The sequence below is a fragment of the Embiotoca jacksoni genome, unplaced genomic scaffold, assembly GCF_022577435.1.
Source record: "Embiotoca jacksoni isolate LCO1_2020_lvr unplaced genomic scaffold, fEmbJac1.0.p SCAF_28, whole genome shotgun sequence".
NCBI lineage: Eukaryota > Metazoa > Chordata > Actinopteri > Embiotocidae > Embiotoca > Embiotoca jacksoni.
In genome coordinates this window covers 1,295,625-1,322,168 of record NW_027185379.1, presented here as the reverse complement: position 1 = coordinate 1,322,168, position 26,544 = coordinate 1,295,625, and the positions used below count along the sequence as shown (strand labels likewise).

Here is a 26,544-nt window from a genome sequence, read left to right as displayed (position 1 = left end):
CACCCAAGAGTACAGGATGTGAACTAAGACTTTACAGTAAGGAATTACACTCTCTAGAGATAAAAAAAAAAAAAAAAAAAAAAAAAAAAAAGACTCAGGGATGAGTCTGGAAGGCACCCAAAGGTCTGTCAGTAGTAAACGCTAACTGACAGGAAAGTCCAACAGTAAGAGCAACAGGAAGAGGAAACACTCCCCCACAACATCCTGGATGGCCTGCCTATGTGTTACTGGATATTTTCAGACGCTGCGCAGAGTTTCTGAGTCTGTGTTTGTGCTTCACAGCTGGTATTGACATGGCAAAGTTTTAGTGTCTCATTAGTGACTAAAAAAAAACACGTGTTCTCAAGTTAGTGTGCGTACGCTATTATGTGGTGTTTGTCGTTCTACTGACTGATATTTACAGTTTGTCTTGAATATTTGTCACACGCTGGTCTGTCTGGTGCGTTGTTTGTTTGTTATTGCCGTCTCGCCACATCAGATCTCGGCAATTCGCGCGGCTGGATCCCCGTTTGGAGACGCCGGGGTGTTTTTCTCAACAGCCCGTCTCTCTTTCCACCTCGTTCGCAGAGAACTATTGAAGTCTTCCTTCCCTTTTAAGTCCCGTAGTCATCTAATGGCCAGAGTATGTGTACCCAGACATCCTGAGTCACTTATGATGAGGCTTCCTTTCTGTGGAAAAGCTTGACCATGTGTGCTGTGCTCGATCGCTCGTTGCTCATAAACAGTAGGAGCGCAGCCTGCGATGTAAAATAAACTAGCCGCCACAACATGTCGTCGCTACCGTTAAGTAGCGTGAACACAACAACCACATGGCCAGATGAAAGGGCTGCAGCAGGTCACACAGGCGCTCTGCTTATGTGCCACTGGCGCTTTTGGTGGATAATCCCAAGGCGCTTTCTTGTTTTATGAGCTCAACCCCATCAGGGTTGCCGACGAGGACGCCAGTAAAGATGTGGGCTGTGGGTGCGACGCAGAGCCCACAAAGGCCGGTGTCAACTCAAGGTGAAATTAGCAAACAAATACAGCTTTGTCTGACCCCAAGTCAGCTGTTGGTGTCTTTCGCAGCCTAAAAAGGAGCACTAAAAATGTAATGTTGAGAAAAAAAATAAGGCGAGATCCCATGTACGGTTAGTCACATGGCAGTTTATGTCACTCTGGATGTTGGATGGTTGATGTCATGAGGCGACGAAGAGACGCAGGACAAGTGGTAAACATCATTCTCAGGATGCGCCTCCTCTCTCTTTAACAACATTTTCACCTCGAACACTTGCAGCCTCTCGAATCAGCGTGTCTTGTTAACCACCGTCCGACCCCGCTCCACCTATCTACATTCCTCTGTCTCTCTCTCCGAGGCACACAGACACGGGTCTATTTGCTTGAATTTCTCATTTCCTGTTTGGGGTGTGTATCCGATCCCTTGTTCTCGTGCCCAGCACACATCAAACACTGGTGCTGCTCACAATGAGAAAAAGAGACAGAAAGGAGGATACACCGAAAGCATATAAATGAGAGAAGGATTACAAAATAAGATGTGAATGGGAGAGGGGTGTGTTTGAAGAGAAGGATGTACATGTGAGGACGTTGGGAAAAAAAAAAAAAAAAAAATCCCCGACTGATGACACAGACAAAGGAAAAACCAACGGAAAATGGAAGAAAAAAAAAAAAAAAAAGTAGGAAATACAAAGTGGTTAATTATCATAATATCCACAGATACGGACAAATAAGGCCAGACCGGTGCAAAAAGCAGGAGTTCATGCAAGATCTCCTTTCATCCCTATCTAAGTCTGAAGGAATCTGGGCTGCTTTCACTTCCCATTGCAATTTGTTTTGACTCAATCTAATTATCTGGTTAGTCGGTCATTTTCTAAATTTCCTTTAACAAGGCTGTGGTGCCAGTCAGGCAGGAGGGGGCCGCTGGGTATGAGCCATTAAAAAAACAAAAAAAAAAACAGCCTCCCATAGTCTGCTTCACATTTCCACCGTAAAGAATAGATTCCATTCAGGCTGTGTGTGGGCTTACACTCAGGTATGGAGCGGTGGTTTCAGTGGCTAAAGCAGCCATCTTTACTGTGTTAGTTCATGAGTCAAAACTGCCTTGTTTGATTGGAAAAAAAATTCTCAGTCTGTTAGCAAATATGATATAAAACCTAACTAAGCCTTTTTGAATCAACAGAAGAAATGACGAGGGACGTGAGAGTCAACTGGACAAATTTGAAACAGGCAATAAAAAAGAAACGGGTTTAGATTCATTCAGTTTTTGTTTGTGGAAAGAAGTATGAATGTTTACATCAGAACAATATAATCAAAACTCTGCAACACTGTCTTATCAAACTGTTGACAAACACCAGTGTAGCAGAGAAAATAATGTATTATTCCCATTATTCAACCTGCAAAGTTTAAATGCAAAAGTTAGAAAAATAATTAAAGAAGCAAACAATGTATGTTTTTTTTTAATGTGGATTCAGATTCTTATAAAATGATAACTGCTCATCAGGACTTAAACTGTATCTGATTTCAGTGCAGGAACTGAAGGCAACAACCTTATTTTAAGCGTAATTTCAAGAAATGTAAACAGACGCTCAACAAAATATAAACACAAATGCTTTTATATACTTTCCTCCGGTCCCCACCCGTACCACCGTGGTTACAGGTCCAAGAAACACAGAAACAGAAGGAGGTTTTAATGTGGAAAGGTGAAGCAGCAGCAGAATTCGTAGGCAGGTATGCATCGCAGTTCTTTTTTTCCGCATTACATGAAATTTCCAACCCTTCACTCTTCTTTAGCAGCGGTGAACACGCAATGTGTCATTAATGGGATACTGTTTCACACAGTGGCTGATGGTGATGCTGATCAACAGGATGTTTCACTGGAACATTAAGGACAGACTTTGTAATGCTGCTGTATAATGTGAGCAATCCCGACAATTCATGACTCACACTATTGGAAAAAAAAAGAAAGAAGAGAAATGCCCCGCGAACAGTTGACCCAAATATCTAAAACAAGCACATGCGAGATAGATATAAATAAGTAATAGGGTGGAGCTCAAGAGCTTTTTAAAAAAAATATTTATCTTTTATTTGGCTTTAATCCTTTTCCCTGCCCGCTAGAAAAACACATGGTTCAAATAAGTGCGACCCCCCACAGACTCCCTGAAGTCGGGCGCTCATTAGTGAATTATTAGGAAAGAGTGGAGCAGAGGAGACTGCTGCTATTTCAGCAACTACAAAATAAAAAGTGAACATGACGCGTAAAGGGGCGGAGCGAAAGACTTAAAGGGGGTGTTTCGAAACATTCACGACGCAACGGTCTTATATGCTACAGGATAATAAATAGTAACAAGGTCTGGACCAAACCTATGTAACAATATCCTCCGCTCACTCTCAGACCTCATCGTTCATTGGCTTGCGGCCCAGGAATGTCACTCACATTCCCCCCTGACCTTCATCCGTCTCTTTCTCTGGTTGCTCGTATATCTCCGCGCTCCTCCGTTCGTATTTGTTTTAACTTTCTCAGGACCCCTCCAACGCCCCATACTCATGCATCGCTCACCCGAGAGGACAGCAAACCCCTCCCTCCCTCCCACACTGTCTCTCCCACTCACTGTCTGCGTTTACGCTCATGTGGGGCCGAGGCTGTAACGTCAGCTCCTTCTCGGGCAATCTCGTCGTGGGTTGTTTTTTTTTTTGTTTTGTTTTGTTTTTTCTTCCCCCTTTTTCCTCCAGCGAGCGCTGCTAGTAAAACCATCACAGAACTAGACGTGTTATGGCTCGGAGAAAGACGAGTCATAGCTAATCTTACTAAGAGAAAGTGAACTCACCCTCTGAGGTCAGAAAGTGTACGACAGGGGTCACGGTGAGTCATCCGAGTGTTTGGCCTCTTACTCTTCACTGTGGGATGTTGTTTGTGCGTCAGGGCAGCAGACCGGACTGGACTGTATCCTCTCTGTGTGCCACATGCCTCTAACCAAAACTCAAATACACCAAAATCTCCCCCCCCCTCCCCCCCCGACCTCTCCCACCACCCCCCACCCCCCCTCCCCTCCCGACCCACAGACCAGTTTGATTACAGACACCGTAGAGAACCTGAAAAGTGAGAGGGGTTCAAGGTTGCGTGATGTTTTTGTTTTTTTTTGCAAACCAGTTATGTTGTGCGTCAGACGCCATGTGTGCGTGAGTAAAGAGGTGCACCTGTGCCGTGTCCCCTCATCGCTGTGTTTGTGGTCGCTGGAAGACCAAATTTCCGCTGCAGCGTCCTCAAGCCGGGAAGCATCTGGAATACAATCAGAGGGAGTTTGTGAGTCTATACTTTCGTGTAACACGTTAATTAAATCGGACTTTTTGTTCCTCTCGTTTTTGTTTTGCAGATCAGTCAGGGATACATTTGAGGGGAGGCTATTTTTTTTTTTTCAGTGTGATAATTCCTGAAACACAAATGGGAAAACAGGCCCCTGCAGGAATCATTCACCTAATCTTCAACTAATGATTCGTTTCTATCACATTACTCATCATCTTAAAAATGTTATGGTTAACCTCTTATAAACGTAGTTTGCTCTATCAGCAGTTTCATGGGTGCCTACAAACCAGACGGATTATGCAGCTTTTTATGGGTATTTATGTGAAGGTATGCCCTGACCTCTGCTGGTTAATAAACTACAAGAACTCAAATGAAAATATTGTATCTAGGATACTGTATTTGAATAACAAACTCAAATTACCTCAGTGTCGTAACTACATCCCGACATACAGGCACTTTACTTTAATTCAAATTAACGGGACACTGCAGAAAATTAAATATTGGACAATCATTATGGAAAAAAAAAACTCCCACAAAAACATGCAGTTTCCATTTCAGACATTATAACCTCAATATAAAATACACACATTATTTGAGAACTCGATGCATTTTCAAGCCGTAAAGTGTTTTAACATCACTTACCAGTCTAATAAATTACCCTTAATTACAATTTTCGTGATTTTCTCTCAAACAGGAAGACTTTTTTTGTCCTTCAAAGTAAAACTAGTGACAAACGACAAAACGACAGTTCGAGCAAAACCGCACTTTGCGACCTTTACGACAGTCCGGTCAATGGCGCACGGATCGGAACACGGCAGCAAGAAGAAGATGGCGGAGGGAGGCAATGATGCGGAGCTACTCAAGGAGAAGGCGAATAAGTACTTTAAAGGTAAACGTTGAAGACCTGTCAAGTCACCGGCTCGTTTTGGGCAGTTTGCGGCAGATATCAACGCGATCGCTCGCTGCGACGGCGGCGTGACGCCGTCACGGTTAACGGTTGCCGCGGAGCCGGGTGGCACATCTTAAGCTAAGCTAACGAGAGCGTGCTAACCGTGAAGCCCATTCATTGGATCGGGCGGCGCGGCTAACTAGCTCTCTAGTTAGCCGCGGCTAGTTAGCCGCTCGCGTGCCAACCTTCTAAACGGTGACAGCATCGCGCGTGCCGTCGCGGGGTTTTTTTTTGGCGCGCTGCTCGGGGCCCTGTGGCGCCAAAACCCCCGTTTGTTTATGTTTGTTTGTTTTTTTAGTTGTGACAGTTTGTCGTTAGATCTTTTAAGTGAGGTTTCTCCCCCCCCCCCTCCTCCCCCAAAATAATAATAATAATAATAATAATAATAAATCTGTGACGAAGACCAGTCTTTCCGTGTGCTTTAGTTCACGTACGTTGTGGAAAATGCGAGTCGGTCTTTGTGACGCGGACTCCCGACAGATGTGTCCTGATGTTTGAGTTTGGGGAGGCCCCCGGTGTTTTAACCGCGGGTCGAAGTGCGCATGCGCGAGGCCGCGGTCATGGAAAGTGGACTGTTCCGATGCCTGTCTAAAAAACAAAAAAACAACAACAACACGGCTACGAAACCACGTTTTAACGTTTTCTGGGTGCAATGTAAAATGTCTGCATCGTTAGTGACTCTGAGGGTCATATCAACCAACCCACGCAGCAATACGTGCTGATATCATTCAGGACCACAAGTAAAGCTTTATCTGTCTTATTGTCTTTCAATGAATAATATAGATAATAAAATATAGACAGCATAATACCAGACTGATCACGTGTCTTAACTGCTTCAGATTCATTATTTTTTTTAAGTATTTTTGTTTTGCCGTAGTTTGGAATTACAGACTCAGTCCAATAAGAGTTTAACATTTGTTTTTGTTTTTCAGATAAAGACTATGAAAATGCTATCAAGTACTACTCGGAGGCGTTGGAGCTCAATCCATCCAACGCCATCTACTACAGCAACCGAAGCCTGGCATACCTACGCACAGAGTGCTATGGCTATGCCCTGGCAGATGCTACGAAGGCCCTGGAGATAGACAAAAACTACATTAAGGGATATTACCGCCGGGCCACCTCCAACATGGCACTGGGCAAGTTTAAAGCTGCACTTAAGGACTACGAAACGGTAAGAAATATAGCAACTTTGATTGATGGCAGCTGCGTGCTTTCCGCTGTCATGTTGTCTGAACCTCGAAACATGCAGGACATGAGCGATTGCACAGCCTATATCTGGATTTTCTCTGAAGAAAGCGCCCTCCGGTCCTATTCGTTGACCTGTCACTGCGCGTTAGGCTCTTTATGTTTCCTTACAACCCTGTATTTCGGGGGATTATCCTTTAATCCACTCAGGAAGCCAGTTAGATGCAGCGTGAATAGACTCATACCAAAGCTGTTTATTGTTGTTTGTGCGCTTTTCATAATATGTGATGTAACATGCAAAAAAAAATAAAAACACTTCCTATGAGAAAATAATAGGCTTAATTCATGTTAAGAAAATGTAATAAAACATTTCGGGGGGGCCACTATATAAAACAAAAATTGGGTTTTTACAATATTTTTAAGGCACTTTTAATAGATAGTAATTATTGCATAATGTCTTTAACATGAAATGAGCCCAGATTAAAATGCATAGTTTTCACCGCCTGTGTGCCAACAGCAATAAATAAAAAGGATATTGTTGCTGTTCCACAGGAAAGTGTGCAATCTTCCTTTTGTGAGTTGAATACCATCTGTACGTCAGAAAAGTATGTTTACTTGTATTTACCTCTTCAGGTTTGGTTAAATGTTCTCCATTTACAGAACCACACAAATGATTTTCACCCACCTGAAAGCCGTTTGCATAAGAACCTTTATTGTTAATATACTTTTATGAACATTCATTTAATGTTCTTTGCAGGTGATGATTAGCCTCTGTTTGTGTCATATCCTTTCCCTGGTCTGATTACAGGTAGTGAGGGTTCGACCGAACGACAAGGATGCGAGGATGAAGTTTCAGGAATGTAACAAGATTGTGAAACAGAAGGCCTTTGAACGAGCCATTGCCAGTGACGAGATCAAAAAATCTGTTGTTGACTCTCTGGACATTGAAAACATGAGTAAGTTTCCTGTTATTACATGAATATAAAGAAAATATGTTGCAGTTGTAATAATAGTGTGATTTAATCGGGGTTTTTTTTTGCACCGATTAAACAAAACATGTAAAACAGGAGCTGAAAGGTAACAAAACGCGCCGGCGTGAACCATTCGATCCTTGACTGTTTGTGATATTTGAAATTAAAGATGATCTTGCATTGCAGCGATCGAGGACGACTACGTGGGGCCCAAACTCGAAGATGGAAAAGTCACGTTGACGTTTATGAACGAGATGATGGATTGGTTCCAAGACCAGAAGAAACTGCACAGAAAGTGTGCTTACCAGGTAAGCATGTTTATTTTTATTACATAATCAAATACAGCACACTCTCTGAAAGTAGTATTACCTGTAGTACATATTATTGTTGTACTCTTTCAGATTTTGGTGCAAGTGAAAGATCTTCTATCGAAACTACCGAGTCTTGTTGAAATCACATTAAAAGAGGTAAGAGCTTTCCAGAGAAATAATTATATTCCCTCCTCTGTAACGGGACTGCAGAGCTAGATTGTTTTTTTATTGGCACGCCTACGAACTTAATATCTGTTGTTTTGGACTCTATTCTGTTTCTCTCTTCAACAGGCAGAAAAAATTACTATTTGTGGTGACACCCACGGGCAATACTACGACCTCCTCAACATCTTCAAGTTGAACGGCTTACCCTCAGAGACCAACCCTTACGTATCCTTTCGTTGTGTGAACGGCCACACGTCGGGTTTAAAAAATATTTGTCCGGGCCGGTCATCCTCCAGGTTTGTGCCGTGATGTCTGAACCTGTTCGTTTTAAGTGCTTAACCGCAGCATCCAGCTGTTCAATGGCGACTTTGTGGATCGTGGCTCTTTCTCCCTCGAGGTCATTCTCACCCTCTTCGGCTTCAAGCTACTCCACCCCAACAACTTCCACTTGCTCAGAGGTGAGAGCGCTCACTTGTGTGCCCGAGCATTGTTTTCACATCCGTTACATGTCGATATATTATGCGTCGCCCTGGTTACCGTCGTAGCGTTTATAGAGCAACAGTGAAAGCCGTTTTTTTTTGTGTTCATATTTCATTTCGCTCCGACTGTTAAATTACAGACTTTTGCATCAGCGTATTAAACCTGGATTGTACAACGTGCAGTAACGAAGCTTTATACCTGCAGGCAACCACGAGACGGACAACATGAACCAGATGTACGGCTTCGAAGGGGAGGTCAAAGCCAAGTACACAGCCCAGATGTTTCAACTCTTCAGCGAGGTCTTCCAGTGGCTGCCTCTTGCACAGTGTATCAACAGCAAAGTACTGGTAAGATTTGGCAACGAGAACTGGAAGACGTGACTGCGGCGGATGGTTTAGATGTTGTTTACCAGCTCAGGCGTCCGTTAAAGGTTTCTGACTCATGGCGGCACGTTTTGATCATTTTCCTAAGTCAATAAATGGAAGCGGTGTAATATTTTCATACGATCGTGTTGTTGTTATTTATAGGATGCTACTTACTGCTGAGAAGATATGACTCTGATGATTATTGTTGTGCGGTTGCACTCACAGTCCTAATAAAGATTCTGCATGTCAGGTGATGCACGGGGGACTGTTCAGTGAAGACGGCGTCACATTGGAGGACCTCAGGAAGATTGACAGGAATAGACAGCCTCCAGACTCAGGTAGGGTCAGACCCCAAATTCTCTCTCTCTCTCTGTAGAGAAGAGCAGATCCATTTCATCACCTTCTGCCGCTCTTTCACAGGTCCAATGTGTGACCTGCTCTGGTCGGATCCACAGCCTCAGGTCGGTTCCCACCCAAAAGGTCTAATTCAGAGTCTCCACTGGTGGATGAGCATCATTTTGGATTAAAAATGATTTTGTCCTCCTCTCTCTCTCTCTCTCTCTCTCTCTCTCTCTCTCTCTCTCTCTCTCGTGCAGAGTGGCCGGTCGGTCAGCAAGAGAGGAGTCAGTTGCCAGTTTGGGCCCGACGTGACGGAGCGCTTCCTGGAACAGAACAAGCTGGACTACATCGTGCGTAGTCATGAGGTCAAAGGTGAGGGCTACGAGGTCACTCACTCAGGGAAGTGCATCACCGTGTTCTCAGCACCCAACTACTGGTAAGTAATGGCGTCGTCTAAACCGATGAGTCAGCTGTCGCTTTGGCGGGACACTTTCATTTTTCTAATGTCGTATTGCGCCTTTTCCACAGTGATCAGATGGGAAACAAAGGAGCTTACATCCACCTCAGGGGATCAGACCTCAAGCCAGAATTTCACCAGTTCACTGCTGTGGTCAGTAACCTACTCACTAGTGTGTCGTATTAATATACTCTATCTGAAATCAAATTCATTGTTCTGGGAGATTTGTATGTTTGAGATGGTTCATGTTTTTGTGCCCTTTGGTTTTGGTAATAATTTACTGAAGAGCTTCATTGTAAAATTTGAACCTTTCTTTGAATCTGAAAAGTCTGTGAAGTAAATTGTTTAAAAACACAAGTTTGACTACTATTTAAGGAAGTTAACTTTGCAACAGGCCGTTCAAGCTACTAAAACCTTTTGAAAAGCTTGTTGCAGCTTCAACTGATGTTCCTCCTCACGTTCTTCTTCCAGCCTCATCCGAATGTCAAGCCCATGGCGTACGCCAACACGCTAATGCAGTTGGGGATGATGTAGAGGCCACGCTAATCTGTCTGTGACACTGATGACCTCCCGTCGGACCTGAACCCAATCACCCCCCCCACCCCCACCCCACCCCACCCCACCCTTCCTCCGCCACCTCATTCCCTCCCAGCGCTCGGACATGCTCTCGTCTCATGCTCGGCCTAAAGGATCCTTCTCCCCAACAAACTTCAGCTAGTTGAACGCAGAAAAAAAACAAACCCACATGTTGTAGTTCAGATGGGAGGAGATCACTTAGACCAGCCCACTCCAGAAATGGGATGTATTCCTTCACGTTTGTGGGGGGAGGAAAAAAAAAAATCCCACATTTCTCGTTGACCAATTTTTCCTGCTCCTTGTTGTTCCATCACCGGGTAAAGAATCCAACCCTGAGAAAGCAGACGAGCCTCCCCTTCTTCAAGCTCCTTGGTTTTTAAATATCTGATATACTCAGCAGATGGCATCAAACCGCTGGTGCGTACCAAAGATCTGTAATGAAAATGTTCCGTTTTTGCAAGGAGTGATCTTGTGACCCTGAAACCCAGCATTGTACTGTTGGCCTGCAGTTTTCGAGCTTTGTGAACTGGTTTAACATCAGCATGTCTATCAGTGTTTCTCAAACCAACCTACAGTATGTCAGTCTCTCTTTTTATTATTTTATTTTTTATTTTACAGGAATATAAAATCTTAATTACAGGTGTGAATCCAGTCTCAAGAAAAAAAAAAAAAAAAGAGAGAGATTAGTTGTCTCCGGATACATTCTTAAAGGTGCTGTTTTACCATTAGTGGTGTGTTTAGCTGGTTCAGTCATGTAGCTCGTGACATTTTTACTTTGTACTGCCGCACTGCTTCCTGTTGGGGAAGACAACTGCTGCTGCTCTCCCACGTTTTCACCCTCGATCGTCATCGTGCCACTCGACCCGACAAGCTCCCGCACACAGTCTGCTCTTCAACATCAGCTTTGGTGTAACGCGAACACTGATGGCACCCGAGTCTCCAAACACATGCTAGAATCCCCAGGAGGCTTCTTCACCACCTCATATATCGATTTCTGCAGTACACAAACGTCCAAAATGCAACCCTGTCTTGAAACGCACAGCTGCATTGTCCCAACGGCCCTCAACTTTTTAGACAAAGTAATACACACTGACGTGTATGTATATATACTGTATCAATGAAAGATTCTGTGTTATGTTTGGAAAAAAAATATTGAATAAAAAAGCCAGTCCAGTGATTTTTTTTTTTTTTTTTTTTAAACGAGCTGGTATCTTTATTTATGTCAACTTGTCGTCTGCGCTTGTTTTGTAAGTTTCACATGTTTTTGCATTTAGATAGACAGATAAGAGGTGGGGCATTTAATCTTCACAGCAGCATATAAACAATTAGGAGAAAAAAAAGTGCACACAATAAGAACAAATTTAAAATTATAATACAATAAGTTTTTTTTTTTTTTTTTTTTTTTTTTTTTTTTTTTTTTTAAAGTAAGACCAATGAATAATTTCAGACACAAACTATACACAAAAAAATAAATAGATGGATGGGAAAAAAAAAAAGTCAATATTAGATTAAATCTACGGGACCTTTATTGTGTTAAAAGACGCAGAGCTGGAAGTCACGTGACTTCCCTCTTTAGTGCCAAATGGAACCTGTGGAAAAAAAAAAAAGGAAGCTAACTTCCGCCTCGTGGCTCCTTGACGTCACCGACTCGCGTGGATGACGTTTTCACTTGAAGTTCAGAAAGCCATGCGGCGACCGGAGAGGAGGGGGGTTAGGTCGCGATTATTTGACGTCACCCGTGTGACAGCTGATCTCGCTCGCTAACTGCGCGCCGTGAGTTGACAAACACGCGGAAACACGAGTTTCACCTTGTTGTGAACCGAGTCGGACACGAAGACGGCTCGCTGCCGCGACACCTGACGTCCGCGACGAGATGCCGAAGTACTGCTCGGTACCGAACTGCAGGAATGACTCCGGGAACGGCGGAACCGACCGGAAGAGCTTCTACAAGTAAGTTGTTGATTTAAATTAACGCTTTTTATTTATTTTATTTTTTTTAGATAAGAGCAGATTAAAGAGGCGTCTTCTAATCCAAGCAGCCTTTTCCTGTTCAACGAGTCGGTCCGCGCCACGTCGATATTTACAACTTTTTGCTGTCCTGAAATATATATATATTTTTTTTAATTTCAAATTTCACATCGTCATTTTTTTGGGAAATGTGCAGTTAAGTGTATTTATTTGTATTTATTTTTGATTTGAGTCTTGGTTTATGGAGCAACCGATTTTAAAGATCATCTTAAACTTGGAAGTTGACCCATTAAAAAGACTTGAGTTTGATGACGTCACTCTTGGATGACGAGCCAAAAAAAAAAAAAAAAAAACCTTCAAAGAGTTGAGCGTCTGTAATCTGATCACTCCGTATCTGATGCTCTGCTGATGTGGACTGAGAGTTGGCGTGTGGTTCTCCAGTTTCAAACATTATGACCGTATTTCTCCTGAAGGAAGCACGAGTGTGACCGACGCCTGGCGTCTTTTCCATCTTTTCCAGGTTCCCTCTGCAGGACCCGGCCCGCCTGCAGCGGTGGCTGAGGAACATGGGACGTGAGAACTGGACCCCCTCTCGACACCAGTATATCTGCCACGAACATTTTGCACCTTCGTGCTTTAAGGTGCGATGGGGGATCCGGTACCTGGAGAGCGACGCCGTGCCCACCGTTTTCCAAGAGGCGGAGGTAAAAGCGCACAAAGAAAACTACGGGCGTTGTCATAAAATTTTAAGGGCTGCTCGTTATTGGCAAATAATTTGGCTGAATACTGAACTCTTGAAAAAGTTGCGACACATAAACACAGATTTTTTTTGTTTTTTTTTTCCTGTTTATTCAACATTTTACTGCTTTAAATTTAATTGAATTTAAAACTACTGAAATATGTGATCTGGCAAGATTTTTGTTGTTGTTGTTGTTGTAAAAAAGCACATGTATGAAGCGATTATTTCCAATTTACAAAGAGCACGTTATGACAGATTTTGGTGATGGCTGAAGTCGATGTGAAAGTATTTTAGTTTGCAACCCGACAGCTGCTCTCGGTTGAAACTGTGAAACTCTGTCGTGTTGCTTTTGATTGACACTCTTCCCGCTTCCTTCTAGAAACGGAAAGCCGCGGATCACAGCGACAACAAGCCGAAGCGTCTTCGAGACGACAGGACGGCGGCTTTGGACGGCGTGGAGATGCAGAGCACGTTGCACACGGTGCACCTGTACGAGATCGCCGTCAACCCGTCTGAACAGGGAGAAACCGGCTTGGTGGAGTTGAGTGATGTTGGAGAATCTGACCGTTCTGTCCTGACTGGCTCGGATCCGCTGGCGTCCGCGGGCAGGTTCGAAACTGGGGTGAATTTCCCTTTAACTTTATTCCACGCGGTAGATGACGTAAGCAGCGGCGGAGAGAACACGGAGGTGGTCGTCGTGTCCGAGTGCCCTGCCGGCGAGGGGCGAGATGAGCTTCTTCATGGAATCACCGCCACCCTTTTAACTCGAGGCCACAAACTGGTCCTGAATGACTCCGCGCTCGGTTGCGCAGACGAGGCCGTAGCTTCCGATGCGGTCGAAGATGCGTCTTACACCACGGAGGAGTTCTCCGACGTCCACGAAACTCAAGTCATCGCCTACTTCGAGACGATACCGAATGTTCTCCCCGCTGAAACCTCCACCCAAAAGGTGATTTCCCCGGATACGGTGCTGTCGTCCGCTCTGAGCTCCAAGCCCATCACGTCCACCGTGCCCATCGTGTCCAAACATGTGGCGCCGCCCCCGACGTCGCTGGTCCTCACCGTGGAGCGACTGGACACGGAGGACGGAGACGAAGGCAAGTCGGAGGACGACGACGCGGAGCAGCAAGATCCTCAGCTGGAGGAGCACTGGTGAGCGCCGACTCCTGATCTAAATTACATTCGCTGTAATTTCACTCATAGAAAAATGTATTTGGTTTTAATCAAGAACACAGTTTACATGAGGTCAGATTTAATTAGCCAGTTTCCTGTGAGCTCTGACTGTATTCCAGCTCATACAGTGTCTTTTCGTGTTGCGTGAACAGCTACCACAAGAACAGCTTGAGCAAGGAGCAGCTGGAGGCGATTGTGGCTGAGCTGCAGAAAAAGGTGAAAGTGCTGCAGCAGCGACACCGCCGACACCTGGAGAAACTTCTGGGCCTGGAGAACACCGTCAGTCAGCTGAGACAAAACAACCTGCTGAACGAAGAGCGCCTGCAGCTCCTTGAGAGGGTATTTTATTTTATTTATTTTTTTGAGTTCATTTTGTGTGTTATATTTGTAGTATTTAACCCCCCCCCCCCCCCCACACACACACACATCCCCTCCTTTCCTCAGGCTTACCTGCAGACCAGTGCAGCGGTGTCGGATGCCGGCGAGACTGTTGCCATCATCTACGAAGAGGACGACGGTGCGTACTTGTATACGCCGCTGAACAATGCAGAGGCAAAGCTGTGACACCCAACTGACCACGGACATCTCACCTGTCTGTCTGCTGCCCGCTTTGCCAAAATACAAGTAACGAGGCTAAAAAAAGAAATAATGCTACGTAATTTTGGTTTTGTGTAATCAAAAGAAAATCTGTGGATGAAATGAGGAAAATGTGTTGGTCCATCTGCTATGAGCTTTGCACAAATATAGATGATTAATATATGACCGTGCTGAATGTGTTGTTTTTTTTAAGGTTGTTTACCCACGACCCAACTCATCTTTAACAAACATTTGTTTGACTTATTAAAATATTTTTGTTTGTGAAAATGTATATCAATCAATCAATTTTATTGAAAGAGCAGAATCACCATGCAACATGGTTCCAATACATTCTATAATTAAACATGAATAAAATAATACAAATTTTAAAAAAGACAATCACATTAAAAGTTATCAGCTGACAGAACGTGTGAAAAATGATTTTTGACAAAACATTAACATTAAAGGGATGTTAAAAAGACTTTGATTAAGTGAGTAAAGGTTGGTGTTCAGTTTTATTTGAAAGATTTCACCTGAATTTGCTTCATTAACGCATCATTAAAGGTCATTTCAGAGGAAATGGGCACATATTCTGACAGGTTTTTTTGGTGCAATGCCACTGATGGCCACTAGGGTCCATTAGACTCTCAAAAAGAGTCAACAAGTTCTCCTGATCAGTGCTGTGGTGGTCTTTGTGCCAGACTTGAGGGTTTGAACTGGATGTTCTCATGGTGGGTTGCCACGTGGTCTCGCTGCACAGTCCTGTAATCAAAGAAGCACATTGTGATGCATTGAAGGATCGGAAGAGGTGAAAAAAGCAAATATTTGCTTCTACAAAACGGCCTTAATCCTCCAGAGGCTTAATTGGGTTCAGTAGGTTTTAGGTCAATATTGGTGCATAAAACTTATCTAAATTAACTACAGGGTAACTTCTGTGACTTTAAGAAGCAGTAAAACAAAACAAGCTTTAACATTTTTTTTTATCATGAGTCCTTTTAGTTATCTTTTTCTAAGCAGTTGTAGTTTAAGTTTAGCAAGAAAACACAGCAGCTACCAAACATGTGACTTTAATCACCAGTATGATACAATAAAAATTGTATATATATACATCTAATAAAAATAGATGTGTCAGAAAACTGTCTCCGTGACCGGTCCAGAGTCCTCTTAACAGGATAACGACCAAAAACACACACACAGCTAAAACCACCCCAGAATGGACGAGAACAACTGGAACATCTGCGTTAAACAGCTGAAACATGCAGGCAGCCTTCAATAAGAATGAATCTAGTGTAATTTAGGGGGTTATCTAGATTTTAAATCAACATTGGGGCAGTTTGTTCCAGCTCACATGTTGTTGGTTCACGAGTTTAATCCTGCAGTTCGCTCTGCTCTCCACTAGAGGCTGATAAAGTGCTTGTAAATTGTGACCTGGAGTCAGTCTGCCAAGTAGCTTAAATAACTCTTCACAGGATCCCCCTTGAATATTCTAGAAATAACCCCTTATGATGTACACAAGATGCTCTGCGTTTCCTGCTCAGCCCAGCAGACCTACTAAACTTATGACCATGTGATATTTCAGTTTTTCTTTTTTAATAAATTTGCACAAATTTCTACATTTCTGTTTTTTTCTGTCAAGATGGGGTGCTGAGTGTACATTAATGAGAAATAAAATGAACTTTTTTGATTTTTAGCAAATGGCTGCAATGAAACAAAGAGTGAAAAATTTAAAGGGGTCTGAATACTTTCCGTACCCACTGTATTTCACCTGAATTATTTCATATTTATTTTTATTTATTTGTGTTTGAAAGCTTAGTTTGTGCTTTGGAGAAGAGCATGACGTGCCTCCAACGTTTCTATAAATGGGGACGTAAATTACCTTTGATACGTTTATCAATGTAGAATCAGTATGTGTGCTGTTTTTTGTTTTACTATTGACCGCGTTTTAAGAAGCTGAATTTGGTTTCCAGTTGGGCATTTAACGGCGACGTTCAGCTCGGAGCGATCGATTCTCCATTTCTTGCACATTTTAATGATTTAAAAGTTTGTTCATACGTTTCAGATGGACGGACTTTCACGTTTCACGTTTCACAATTTATTCTATTTGTCAAAATGCAAAAGCTTCTGCTGTTCACACTCCAGACCAGCAGATGGCAGATGTGGATGTTAGTTTCACACCACAAGCAAACAACGAAACGGGAAGTGATCTCAGTGCTGAAAACACGATTTGTGTTTTTGCTCTTTTTTTTTTAATGATGTGAATCTAACTCTTTTTCCTGCAGTATAATTTAGTTTTGGTTCAGTTGAACGTCTGTTTGGCTTTCTGTCATTTGTAGTAAGTTAAAGTCGGTGATCTTTCAATCGCTTTTGATATGTAAATACCGCATTGCATCATGGGATAGGGTAAGCAGTATTTTATCTTAAAATATAAGGTGAATAATGATTGTGGGCTTCGGTACAAACCCTCTTCATCTACACTGACATCGTGTGGAGTCGCAGCCTGCGGTTTTGGTTCATTTGTAGACGGTCAGCACCGGCAGTCTGCCCGGTTTGTGTGTGAAAGACTTCCCCGTCGGTGATGTGTACAACTCATACTTACCTGGCAGGGGAGATACCATGATCATGAAGGTGGTTCACCCAGGGCGAGGCTCAGCCATTGCACTCCGGCTGTGCTGACCACTGCGAATTCCCCAAATGTGGGAATCTCGACTGCATAATTTCTGGTAGTGGGGGACTGCGTTCGCGCTCTCCCCTGATAACTTGGTGAAAATAAAACAACTCCTTCATTCAGCAGATATAATATATCTAGTTGTTCAGTCTTATATTGTTGCACCGAGTGATGGTGAGATGAAGCCTCATGAGGCATCGAACCACTTCAGTCAGTTGGTTCTAGAAAGGGTTCATTTCTAGAAGCTTCATGTGAACACGAAACCACCTACTGGCCAAGTGTATAATGACAGGCAGCTGTATCTGAACCACGTGATGTGATGTATTGAATGTTTGTGTCTGTTATGGCTGTTGGGAATGACTATGAATTACTAAAATGTATGACCAAATAATTTCTGTACATAAATTATCACATATGTGCATAATAACATATTTTTTGAATGTATTCTGTGTGTGTAAATTTTCCCAAAATGGTAGTATCATATGATATGGCAGGTTGTGTAATCATGTTTTTCTGTCACTTTAGGAAAATGGCATGGGCTTAAGCAGGCAGAGGACAGTGGAAGTGTTTGTGGAACTAGGAAGAGGGGACTGAATATGCTCGTGTAACTTGGACAATGATGTACAGGACAGGGGACATTTTATTCTTTTTTATTCAGAAATAACAGTTTCTCAACAGTTTTTGGTTTTGTGGATGTCCACATGTCAGAAGTAAGGCTAACAGCAGCCACCTTTTCCACTTTAGCCTTCTCCTTCTCCTTAGCTGACTCATACTTGGCCTCCACCATGGCCTTCAGAGCCTCAAGGAAAAAATATATAGTGCTGAACTGTGAGACACAATAAAGTACTCATCTGTTTCATGCATGCACCCATACATACCTGCCTTGTAGGGAGAACATAATTAGGATCCAGTTTGGACACAAATGCCCTGAATCCAACATCATCCACAATACTGAAGGGCTGTGTGTCCTTCACTATCATGGAGACGAGGGCTTCATCCAGCTCTTGTTTTCTGGTGGCTGGTTAAAAGAGAATAAATACAGTGTCTGCTACCTGTCTTTATTTGCACAATAAACAAAAGTGAACAGGGAAAAATTGTGATGGTGCATTTGTAATGTTGTAATGACTTACCTTGGCTGGGTGAAGCTCCAGTTTCCTCCTTATTCTCATGCAAGGCACGGTAACGCCTCAGCATGGATGAGGTGTTGTTATTGTACCCCAACTCCTTGGAGCACAATAAACACCTCACCTTTGAATAAAATAAGAAACTGTGAAAAATACAGTTCTTGATAAGCAAACCTAATGTGTCTGAAATAGAGTTAGATTTACCTTATTAGGAGTTATCAAATCAAAGTGTTCCCACACGGGAAATCCTCCTCTTCCTAGCTGACTCCATCTTATCACCTCCTTCTCTCCTCACTCTCCTAAATCTCCAAACTATCTCTCTCTCTAAACTCTCCAAACTATCCAAACTCTCAACTGACCTCAACTCTCCACCAACAACCCACATTTTGAATGGAGCCTGAGGGGTTTATATTGCTGTCAAACCTCCTGGCAAAATCTGAACCACTTCCAGAAGCAGTCACGTGGTACAGCCGAGCAGCGAGGCTTCTGACGTCATCATTTTTGGCTCCTCCCCTAAATGAAGCAAGCCTCCACACGGGCTTCGAGGACACGCCCCCTCCATTACTCCACACAAGCAAGGGTCGGCACATCTAGTAACATCACTAGTGCACCCCCATTTACGTGTCAATAATAAAGCAGTTAATTAAGTATTATGATATCTCTGGCGTTTTGTCATTATGGCCCGAGCACCGAGTATCGGTGTGAAAGCTCTATTGTTTTTCCTAAAAATGTTCTTAGTCATTCTTGGACGTTCTTATTTTTAGTAAAGTTATTTGCCTTTTTGGAGACTTTATCATATTACACTCTGCTCTACCTCTGCTTCGTCTTAAATAGCCCCGCGGTTTGTTTTGTTCTCCACTAGATGGTGCTGGAGCTCTGCATGTTGTTGTGTAGTGTTAATAGACAGGTAAATAATATATTATATTAATACGATACGGAGAACTCATTGTTTTTAGTGGGATGTTAAATAAAGTAGGTTTTTTTTGGCCTTCTTCTCCTCAGTTTTTGTCAAGGCTTTTAAGCCGGGTCGTGACGTTGTACAGTTTTTTGTTTTTTTTTCACCTTTTTTTTAAAACCCGTAAATATTTTTCTTTTTTATCAATATAATTATTATTTTTTTTCATATTTTAGACGACATGCCTAGTATGACTTTTTTTTTTAAATTTCCAATGATGATAAAAAAAAAGAATATATTTTTAAAAACATGGCATTTTCCAACTGGAATTGAACCAATGACCTTCTCACAGAGCACCAGCACTAACCACTACACCACTTTGAGGGAACTCAAAGACACGTGAGTGTTGAATTTGATAAATATGAACAGGCCCATACTACCAGCAGAGTGTACAACAACCTTCGGTAAATTTATTTCACCTGAATTATTTCATGTTTCTTTTATTTATTTGTGTTTGAAAGCTTAGTTTGTGTTTTGGAGCAGAGCATGACGTGCCTCCAAGGTTTCTATAAATGGGGACATAAATTACCTTTGATATGTTTATCAATGTAGCATCGGTTACGTATGTGCGCTGTTTTTTGTTTTTTGTTTTACTATTTTGACCGTGTTTTAAGAAGCTGAAGTTGGTTTCCAGTTGGGCACTTAACGGCGACGTTCAGCTCGGAGCGATCGATTCTCCATTTTTTGCACATTTTAATGATTTAAAAGTTTGTTCATACGTTTCAGATGGACGGACTTTCACGTTTCACGTTTCACAATTTATTCTATTTGTCAAAATGCAAAAGCTTCTGCTGTTCACACTCCAGACCAGCAGATGGCAGATGTGGATGTTTCCCGCCACAAGCAAACAAAGAAATGGGAAGTGATCCTAGTGCTGAAAACACCATTTGTGTGTTTTTAGTCTTCTTTTTTTTTTTTTAATGATGTGAATCTAACTCTTTTTCCTGCAGTATAATTTAGTTTTGGTTCAGTTGAACGTCTGTTTGGCTTTCTGTCATTTGTAGTAAGTTAAAGTCGGTGATCTTTCAATCGCTTTTGATATGTAAATACCGCATTGCATCATGGGATAGGGTAAGCAGTATTTTATCTTAAAATATAAGGTGAATAATGATTGTGGGCTTCGGTACAAACCCTCTTCATCTACACTGACATCGTGTGGAGTCGCAGCCTGCGGTTTTGGTTCATTTGTAGACGGTCAGCACCGGCAGTCTGCCCGGTTTGTGTGTGAAAGACTTCCCCGTCGGTGATGTGTACAACTCATACTTACCTGGCAGGGGAGATACCATGATCATGAAGGTGGTTCACCCAGGGCGAGGCTCAGCCATTGCACTCCGGCTGTGCTGACCACTGCGAATTCCCCAAATGTGGGAATCTCGACTGCATAATTTCTGGTAGTGGGGGACTGCGTTCGCGCTCTCCCCTGATAACTTGGTGAAAATAAAACAACTCCTTCATTCAGCAGATATAATATATCTAGTTGTTCAGTCTTATATTGTTGCATCATTTAAAAACACTGTAGAGGAGCTGTGTTTCTAACTTTACTTCTGTTATTATTATTTTTTTTTTACTCTGAAGTCAGTCAACAAATCAACAAAGTAAAAACAAAAGTTGGTTTACATGATTTTATTCTTTTTTTTCTGAATATCAGATGTGGATCAAACTGTTTGATTGCAGTTTCATTTTGCTTTGGTGCATCTGAACTTCCTGTTGAGTTGATCGTTATTAGTAGGAGAATGGATCAATAAAATTGGTGATTTTAGGTGAGCTTTTGATATGTATGACAGCGATGAATTATGGGAAAACGAGCTATATTTTTTAGTATGTAAATAATCTTTTTCAACCTTTTCTACAAACCTGCTTGTCTTGTCAGCACCATCACCATTAACTGCACATCGTTACATAATTGTAGGATGACCCCCATCTTTTTTTCTTTTTTTTTTTTTGTCTCTCCAACCTGAAGTGAGATTGACAGTGTGGAGAATGACCTCGTTGTCTCTGCCGTATTAACAGTATTGCTTCTCGGCCTTTTGGCTAAGATCAAGTGTAGTATCTGTTTATGGTTTGGAGCTGAGCGGTGTACGGAGCCCAGGCCTTAGGATGGAGCCATGGCTGCCGTGGGTACTAACCAGCCGATTCCAAAGGTGGGGCTGAGAAACACAGTGAGGTTTCAGTGGAAGGAAGAGAAGGAGATCCCAATGGTGAGGCAGGACTTTTGTGTAAAAGTCGTTCGTGGTCAGCTCCAGCTGAAGGTGGAGGATGTGTATTGTTTGCGGTAGAACCCATATGATGTCACAATGGTGACGGAAGAAAAATGCGGCAAGGTTGTGGCTGCATGCCGGGAACCAGCGGAGGAGGACCTGCTGAAGGACTTCAACGTTGTGAGTTTGGATAGGCCAAACTTCAGGGTCATTACGGTGCATACCTACAACCCCTATGTCACCGACCATGTGCTGGCAGAGTTTTTGGGACAATATGCAGAGGTGGTCTCGGCCGCCAGGTATGTCAGACCCAATGGGGTTTTGGACAGGCCGCAGGCAGTTCCAGGTTCTCCTAAACCAGGATCCGGAGGGTCAGGACTCCTGTGCACACCCCCCTGCTCTCTTCCAGCTGGGGGCGGACAGGGGTTTCCTCCATTACGCCAGGCAACCCGATTTTTGTAAGCGGTGCAGGAAGTCCGGGCATGCGCAAGAGAACTGATTTTGATTTTTGATTTTATTTGATTTTATACACTTCATTAATCCCCGAGGGGAAATTTCTTCCCTACAGCAGGGGGGCTCTCAGGGGGGAGCTGCTGCAGCAGGCTGCCACTAGCGCGGCGCCAGGTAACCTGACCTGAGGTGCATGTTTTTGGATGATGGGAGGAAGCCGGAGAACCCGGAGAGAACCCACGCAAGCACAGGGAGAACATGCAAACTCCACACAGAAAGGCCCAGGACCGGATTCAAACCCGGAACCTTTTTGCTGTGAGGCGACAATGCTAACCACTGCACCACCGTGCCGCCCTCAACTGTAAGGGCGGTGGGTGCCATTTCTGCGGCAGCACCGACCACGAGGCAAGGGACTGCCATGGGCCAAAGAAATGCCATGGGTGTGGAGGGCTGGGGCACCTTTACAGGGCGTGCCCAAACTGGGGTCGCTCTTTCGCAGAGGTGGCTAAAGGGATCCCTGAAGCAGGACCTATCGTGAGGATGGAGGGCCGGTCCGAACAGCGCCACAGCGCTGGGTCATTTGGGCCGATTGAGGACGCAATACGGGAGCTGCAGGAGGTGGAGGCGACCGGGGATGAGGCAAGGACCCGGAGAGAGGCAGGGCAGCGCGCTGGCGGGGACGGCGGAGGGCCGACGGCGGAGAAAACAGCAGGGCCCAAGACTCAGGTCGGGGTGGATCCGGGTCCCTCAGGGGGGTCGGTCACGGCAGCTAGAAAGGAGAGGGCCCGGAAGGGTCACAAGTGTTTGAGGGGGAGCGTTGACAGACGGCCTAGCTGGGGAGAGAAAGGGGACATCAAAGAAGGCTAGGGGAGATGGAGGAGAGCAGCGGGTGGCTGGTTCCAGGGAGCAGGGGGAGCAAGATCCTGGTATGGCCTCCATACCGGACCTCGTCGGGGGGCGGATAACGGTCACAAAGGGACCTGCTGCGGAAGTGGATGTCGCAGGGATCGCACAAGTACAGGGAGCGGGACAGGACAACCTCGTGTCTTTCCCACGACGCTCTCAGGGAACGGTGGAGTCTGTGGACTTTGGGCTGGAGTACGACACACCACCCTGCATCTTGAGGATGTCCCCCCCCCTCCGGGGGTGACGCGTATGATGGCCCAGGTAGGCCCGTTTCATCGTCGAACACTGTCCCTTTCTCGTGGGCGGACCAGGCGAACGCGGAGGATTTCTACAAGGGATAGACTCCGGCCCGGTGATGAACAGTATGAACGTGTGGGTTTTCTTTTGGCATTTTGGGACACGTGTATTGGTGTATTTTTCTTTTCCATTTCTCATATGGGGGCGTTTACCGTTGCATCCTACAACGTAAGGGGTATTCGGAACCCGGTGAAAAGGAACGCTGTTTTTCAGTTTATTGCCAAACAAAGGCAGGTGGTGGGTATGTTACAGGAAGTTCACTTGCGGGATGGGGAGGATGCACTGAGGTTCAGAAGGGAATGGGTGGCAGGGGAGTCGGTCTGGAGTGTGGGGGGGGTGCATAGCTCAGGGGTGGGGATCGTGTTCGGGAGCAAAGACGTGCGGGTGGAGCGGTCCTTTGTGGTTTCACAGGGGAGAGCCATTGGGGTTGATTTTGGGTATCAGGGCTCCAATTTTAGGGCCATTTGTGTTTATGGGCCACAGGAAGTGGCGGCGAGATCAAGGTTGGTGGATGACATCACCCCGCACTGCGCAACAAATAGGCACATCATTTTGGGAGGAGATTTAAATTGTGAAATGGGAGGAACGGGAGACAGCAGTGCAGCAAAATTTGCCTCTTTGATAAGAGCGTTTAATTTGGTGGATGGTGGTAGGGTTCTTGGGCACCCACTGGATGGGGACACATGGAGAAACTCCCGGGGGATCGCTAGGAGACTGGATTACATTTTCTTCACCCAAGCTTTGGTTGTCACTACGGGTAAGCTTCTACCACTTTTCTTTTCAGACCATGATGGGATTATGTTTGGGTGTGGGCTCCAAGGGCCGACCTTTGGGCAGAGCTACTGGAAATTGAACTGCAGTGTGCTGAGCGAAACAAGGTTTCGGGAGGGTATGGTGTGCCTTGTAAAGCGACTTCAGGGGCTGAGGGGTTTGTGTGACGGGGTGGTGGAGTGGTGGGAAGAGGTAAAAGCGAGGATACGGGATTACTGCAGGGGATACTCCCGGGGGAGGGCCAGGGGAGCCGAACGGGAGGTGCGCCGTCTCCAGCGGCTTCTGAAGGCAGAGTATGAGCGTGCTAATCACGGGGCGGAGCTTAATAGACACACCTGCGATTCACTCAAGGAGCAGCTCCGCGACTTATACGAGCGTAGGTCCTGAGCGTACCTGGTGAAGGCACGGGGGGAATACAGGGAGACGAACGAGAAGTGCACAGCCAAGTTCTTCGGCTCTGTCAGGGAACAGCGGTCGAGGCAAGTATTGAGAGGCGTGAAGGACCTAAAAAAAAACAAATCTGTTCTTATCAGTTTAATATCTGATACGTCCCCTACCCGGGGACCATATATTAAATTGATTTTTGGAGCAGGGAGATGGAATAGGGGCTTGCTCCGTCCACTCTACGCATCGACCTGGTATTGCAGTACCTCCAGGAACGGTGCACCCTCCGATACCTGTTAATAATAAATTAAAGAAACTGTTAATAATACTCTATGGTGCAGTATTTAGTAGGCATCATCTATAATATTCAACGTGTGTAATAACCATAGAATAATCACACTTTTAGTTTGAGTTGTATATATTTCTGACCTCTTATTACTGTGGTTATTTATAAGTGCCCTGAGTGTTTCTTTTTCGTTACAAATACTTTTAATTTTTTTTATAATTACCATTTAAGAAAAATAAATATTCAGAACAGTGTTAGATTTATGTTTTAACTATCACAAAATATTTTTTCTCTTGTTAGATTTCATTGCTTTCTGGCTCATTCCCCAAAAGTAAAAAGATCGACTGTGTAGTTCCTCTTAAGTGGTTTTACGGTCTTAAAAATACTTTGTATATGCTGTGAATTGATTTTATTAATAAAAAAATGTCTTGCTGTTAACCATTTTCAGACAAGCATATAATATTTGTAGATGTGCAACCTGTGCAGATGTGCAGTTATTTAGGTACATCTAGCTAAAACTAATTCAGTCTAATATAAAAGTCCTGCAATAAACCATTCATTCACAGAGGTTATTATTGATCCAGTTTTGTTGAAACAGTTTTATAAAGGCTCTGTGATCGTGCTGGCTGCGGTTGGTGGTGTTGAACTGTATTGTTTTATCCTCCACTGCAGATTACGATCCTGCTCTAAAACAACCAGAGTTGTTCAAACTCCAGACCGGTAGGTGGCAGCAGAAGGACTGGATGTTAGTTAACAAAGGAACAGGAAGTGGCTATAGTGTTAGCTGGAAGATGAGATTTGTGTTTGTATTCCTTTTTCTGAAAGTAAGATGTGGATCAAACTCTTTTTTTTTTTGCTGCAGTTTGATTTTGCTTTGGTTCAGCTGAAGTTTCTGTTGAGTTGATCGTTCTTATTGGGAGCATGAATAAATCAAATTGGCGAATTTCGGTTAGCTTTTGAAGTGACTAACCCGCATTGCATTATGGGAAAACGGAACAACTTTCTTTTTTCAATGAAAAAAATCTTTTTCAACCTTTTCTACGAACCTGCTTGTCTTGTCAGCACCATCACCATTAACTGCACATCGTTACATAATTGTACGATGACCCCCAAAAAGTTTTTGTCTCTCCAACCTGAAGTGAGATTGACAGTGTGGAGAATGACCTCGTTGTCTCTGCCGTGTTAACAGTATCGCTTCTCGGCCTTTTGGCTAAGATCAAGTGTAGTATCTGTTCTTATCAGTTTAATATCTGATACGTCCCCTACCCGGGGACCATATATTAAATTGATTTTTGGAGCAGGGAGATGGAATAGGGGCTTGCTCCGTCCACTCCACGCATCGACCTGGTATTGCAGTACCTCCAGGAACGGTGCACCCCCATCTACGTGTTAATAATAAAACAGCCAACTTACTTAAGCATCATTATATCTCTGACGTTTTCTCATTAGGGCCCGAGCACCGAGTATCGATGTGAAAGCTCTATTGTTTTTACTAGAAATGTTCTTCGTCGTTCTTGGACGTTCTTATTTTTACCTAAAGTGATTTGCCTTTTTGGAGGCTTTATCATATTATATTCTGCTATACCTCGGCTTCCTCTTAAATATCCCCGCGGTTTGTTTTGTTCTCCACTAGATGGTGCTGGAGCTCTGCATGTTGTTGTGTAGTGTTAATAGACAGGTAAATAATATATTATAGTAATAAGATACGGAGAACTCATTGTTTTTAGTGGGATGTTAAATAAAGTAGTTTTGTTTGGCCTTCATCTCCTCGGTTTTTGTCAAGGCTTTTAAGCCTGGTCGTGACATTGTAGTTTTGTTTTTTTGTTTTTTTCACTTTTTTTTTAAAACCTTTAAATATTTTATTTTTTATCAATATAAATTTGTTTTTTTACATATTTTGGACGGTATGCTATAGTGTGAATTTTTTTCACATTTTAGACAACATGCTATAGTATGA

The 26,544-nt window shown here is 43.6% G+C and overlaps 2 protein-coding genes, 3 non-coding genes and 2 pseudogenes across 5 annotated transcripts; all 7 read left to right on the top strand.

The window, feature by feature from the left end:
- Positions 1-5,086: 5,086 nt before the first annotated feature.
- Positions 5,087-11,321, top strand: ppp5c (protein phosphatase 5, catalytic subunit). The gene is made up of 13 exons (XM_069161429.1): positions 5,087-5,183; positions 6,176-6,417; positions 7,240-7,387; positions 7,589-7,710; positions 7,804-7,869; positions 8,005-8,103; positions 8,231-8,336; positions 8,563-8,705; positions 8,974-9,061; positions 9,144-9,184; positions 9,320-9,498; positions 9,591-9,672; positions 9,991-11,321. The coding sequence occupies exons 1-13, from the start codon at positions 5,087-5,089 to the stop codon at positions 10,051-10,053; spliced, it is 1,476 nt and encodes a 491-aa protein (XP_069017530.1). The 3' UTR covers positions 10,054-11,321.
- A 494-nt stretch (positions 11,322-11,815) lies between these two features.
- LOC138205459 (THAP domain-containing protein 5-like) lies at positions 11,816-14,843 on the top strand. The gene is made up of 5 exons (XM_069161486.1): positions 11,816-12,045; positions 12,584-12,767; positions 13,182-13,954; positions 14,128-14,314; positions 14,420-14,843. The coding sequence occupies exons 1-5, from the start codon at positions 11,969-11,971 to the stop codon at positions 14,537-14,539; spliced, it is 1,341 nt and encodes a 446-aa protein (XP_069017587.1). The 5' UTR covers positions 11,816-11,968; the 3' UTR covers positions 14,540-14,843.
- A 2,296-nt stretch (positions 14,844-17,139) lies between these two features.
- Positions 17,140-17,303, top strand: LOC138205478 (U1 spliceosomal RNA). Its single transcript, XR_011178872.1, has one exon. It is a non-coding gene; the product is annotated as a U1 spliceosomal RNA (small nuclear RNA).
- Positions 17,304-20,554: 3,251 nt separating this feature from the next.
- On the top strand, positions 20,555-20,718 carry LOC138205477 (U1 spliceosomal RNA). Its single transcript, XR_011178871.1, has one exon. It is a non-coding gene; the product is annotated as a U1 spliceosomal RNA (small nuclear RNA).
- A 588-nt stretch (positions 20,719-21,306) lies between these two features.
- LOC138205490 (U2 spliceosomal RNA) lies at positions 21,307-21,389 on the top strand (annotated as a pseudogene).
- Positions 21,390-24,419: 3,030 nt separating this feature from the next.
- On the top strand, positions 24,420-24,589 carry LOC138205489 (U2 spliceosomal RNA; annotated as a pseudogene).
- A 1,188-nt stretch (positions 24,590-25,777) lies between these two features.
- LOC138205483 (U2 spliceosomal RNA) lies at positions 25,778-25,968 on the top strand. Its single transcript, XR_011178877.1, has one exon. It is a non-coding gene; the product is annotated as a U2 spliceosomal RNA (small nuclear RNA).
- Positions 25,969-26,544: the final 576 nt, after the last annotated feature.

Excerpts from the sequence above, each read along its gene's own strand:
- LOC138205459 (XM_069161486.1), top strand. The coding sequence starts at position 11,969 with ATGCCGAAGTACTGCTCGGTACCGAACTGCAGGAATGACTCCGGGAAC. Across the intron at positions 12,768-13,181 it reads CCGTTTTCCAAGAGGCGGAG|AAACGGAAAGCCGCGGATCA; the intron begins GTAAAAGCGCAC and ends GCTTCCTTCTAG. Across the intron at positions 14,315-14,419 it reads GCCTGCAGCTCCTTGAGAGG|GCTTACCTGCAGACCAGTGC; the intron begins GTATTTTATTTT and ends TCCTTTCCTCAG.
- ppp5c (XM_069161429.1), top strand. The coding sequence starts at position 5,087 with ATGGCGCACGGATCGGAACACGGCAGCAAGAAGAAGATGGCGGAGGGA. Across the intron at positions 7,388-7,588 it reads TCTGGACATTGAAAACATGA|CGATCGAGGACGACTACGTG; the intron begins GTAAGTTTCCTG and ends CTTGCATTGCAG. Across the intron at positions 7,870-8,004 it reads TTGAAATCACATTAAAAGAG|GCAGAAAAAATTACTATTTG; the intron begins GTAAGAGCTTTC and ends TCTCTTCAACAG.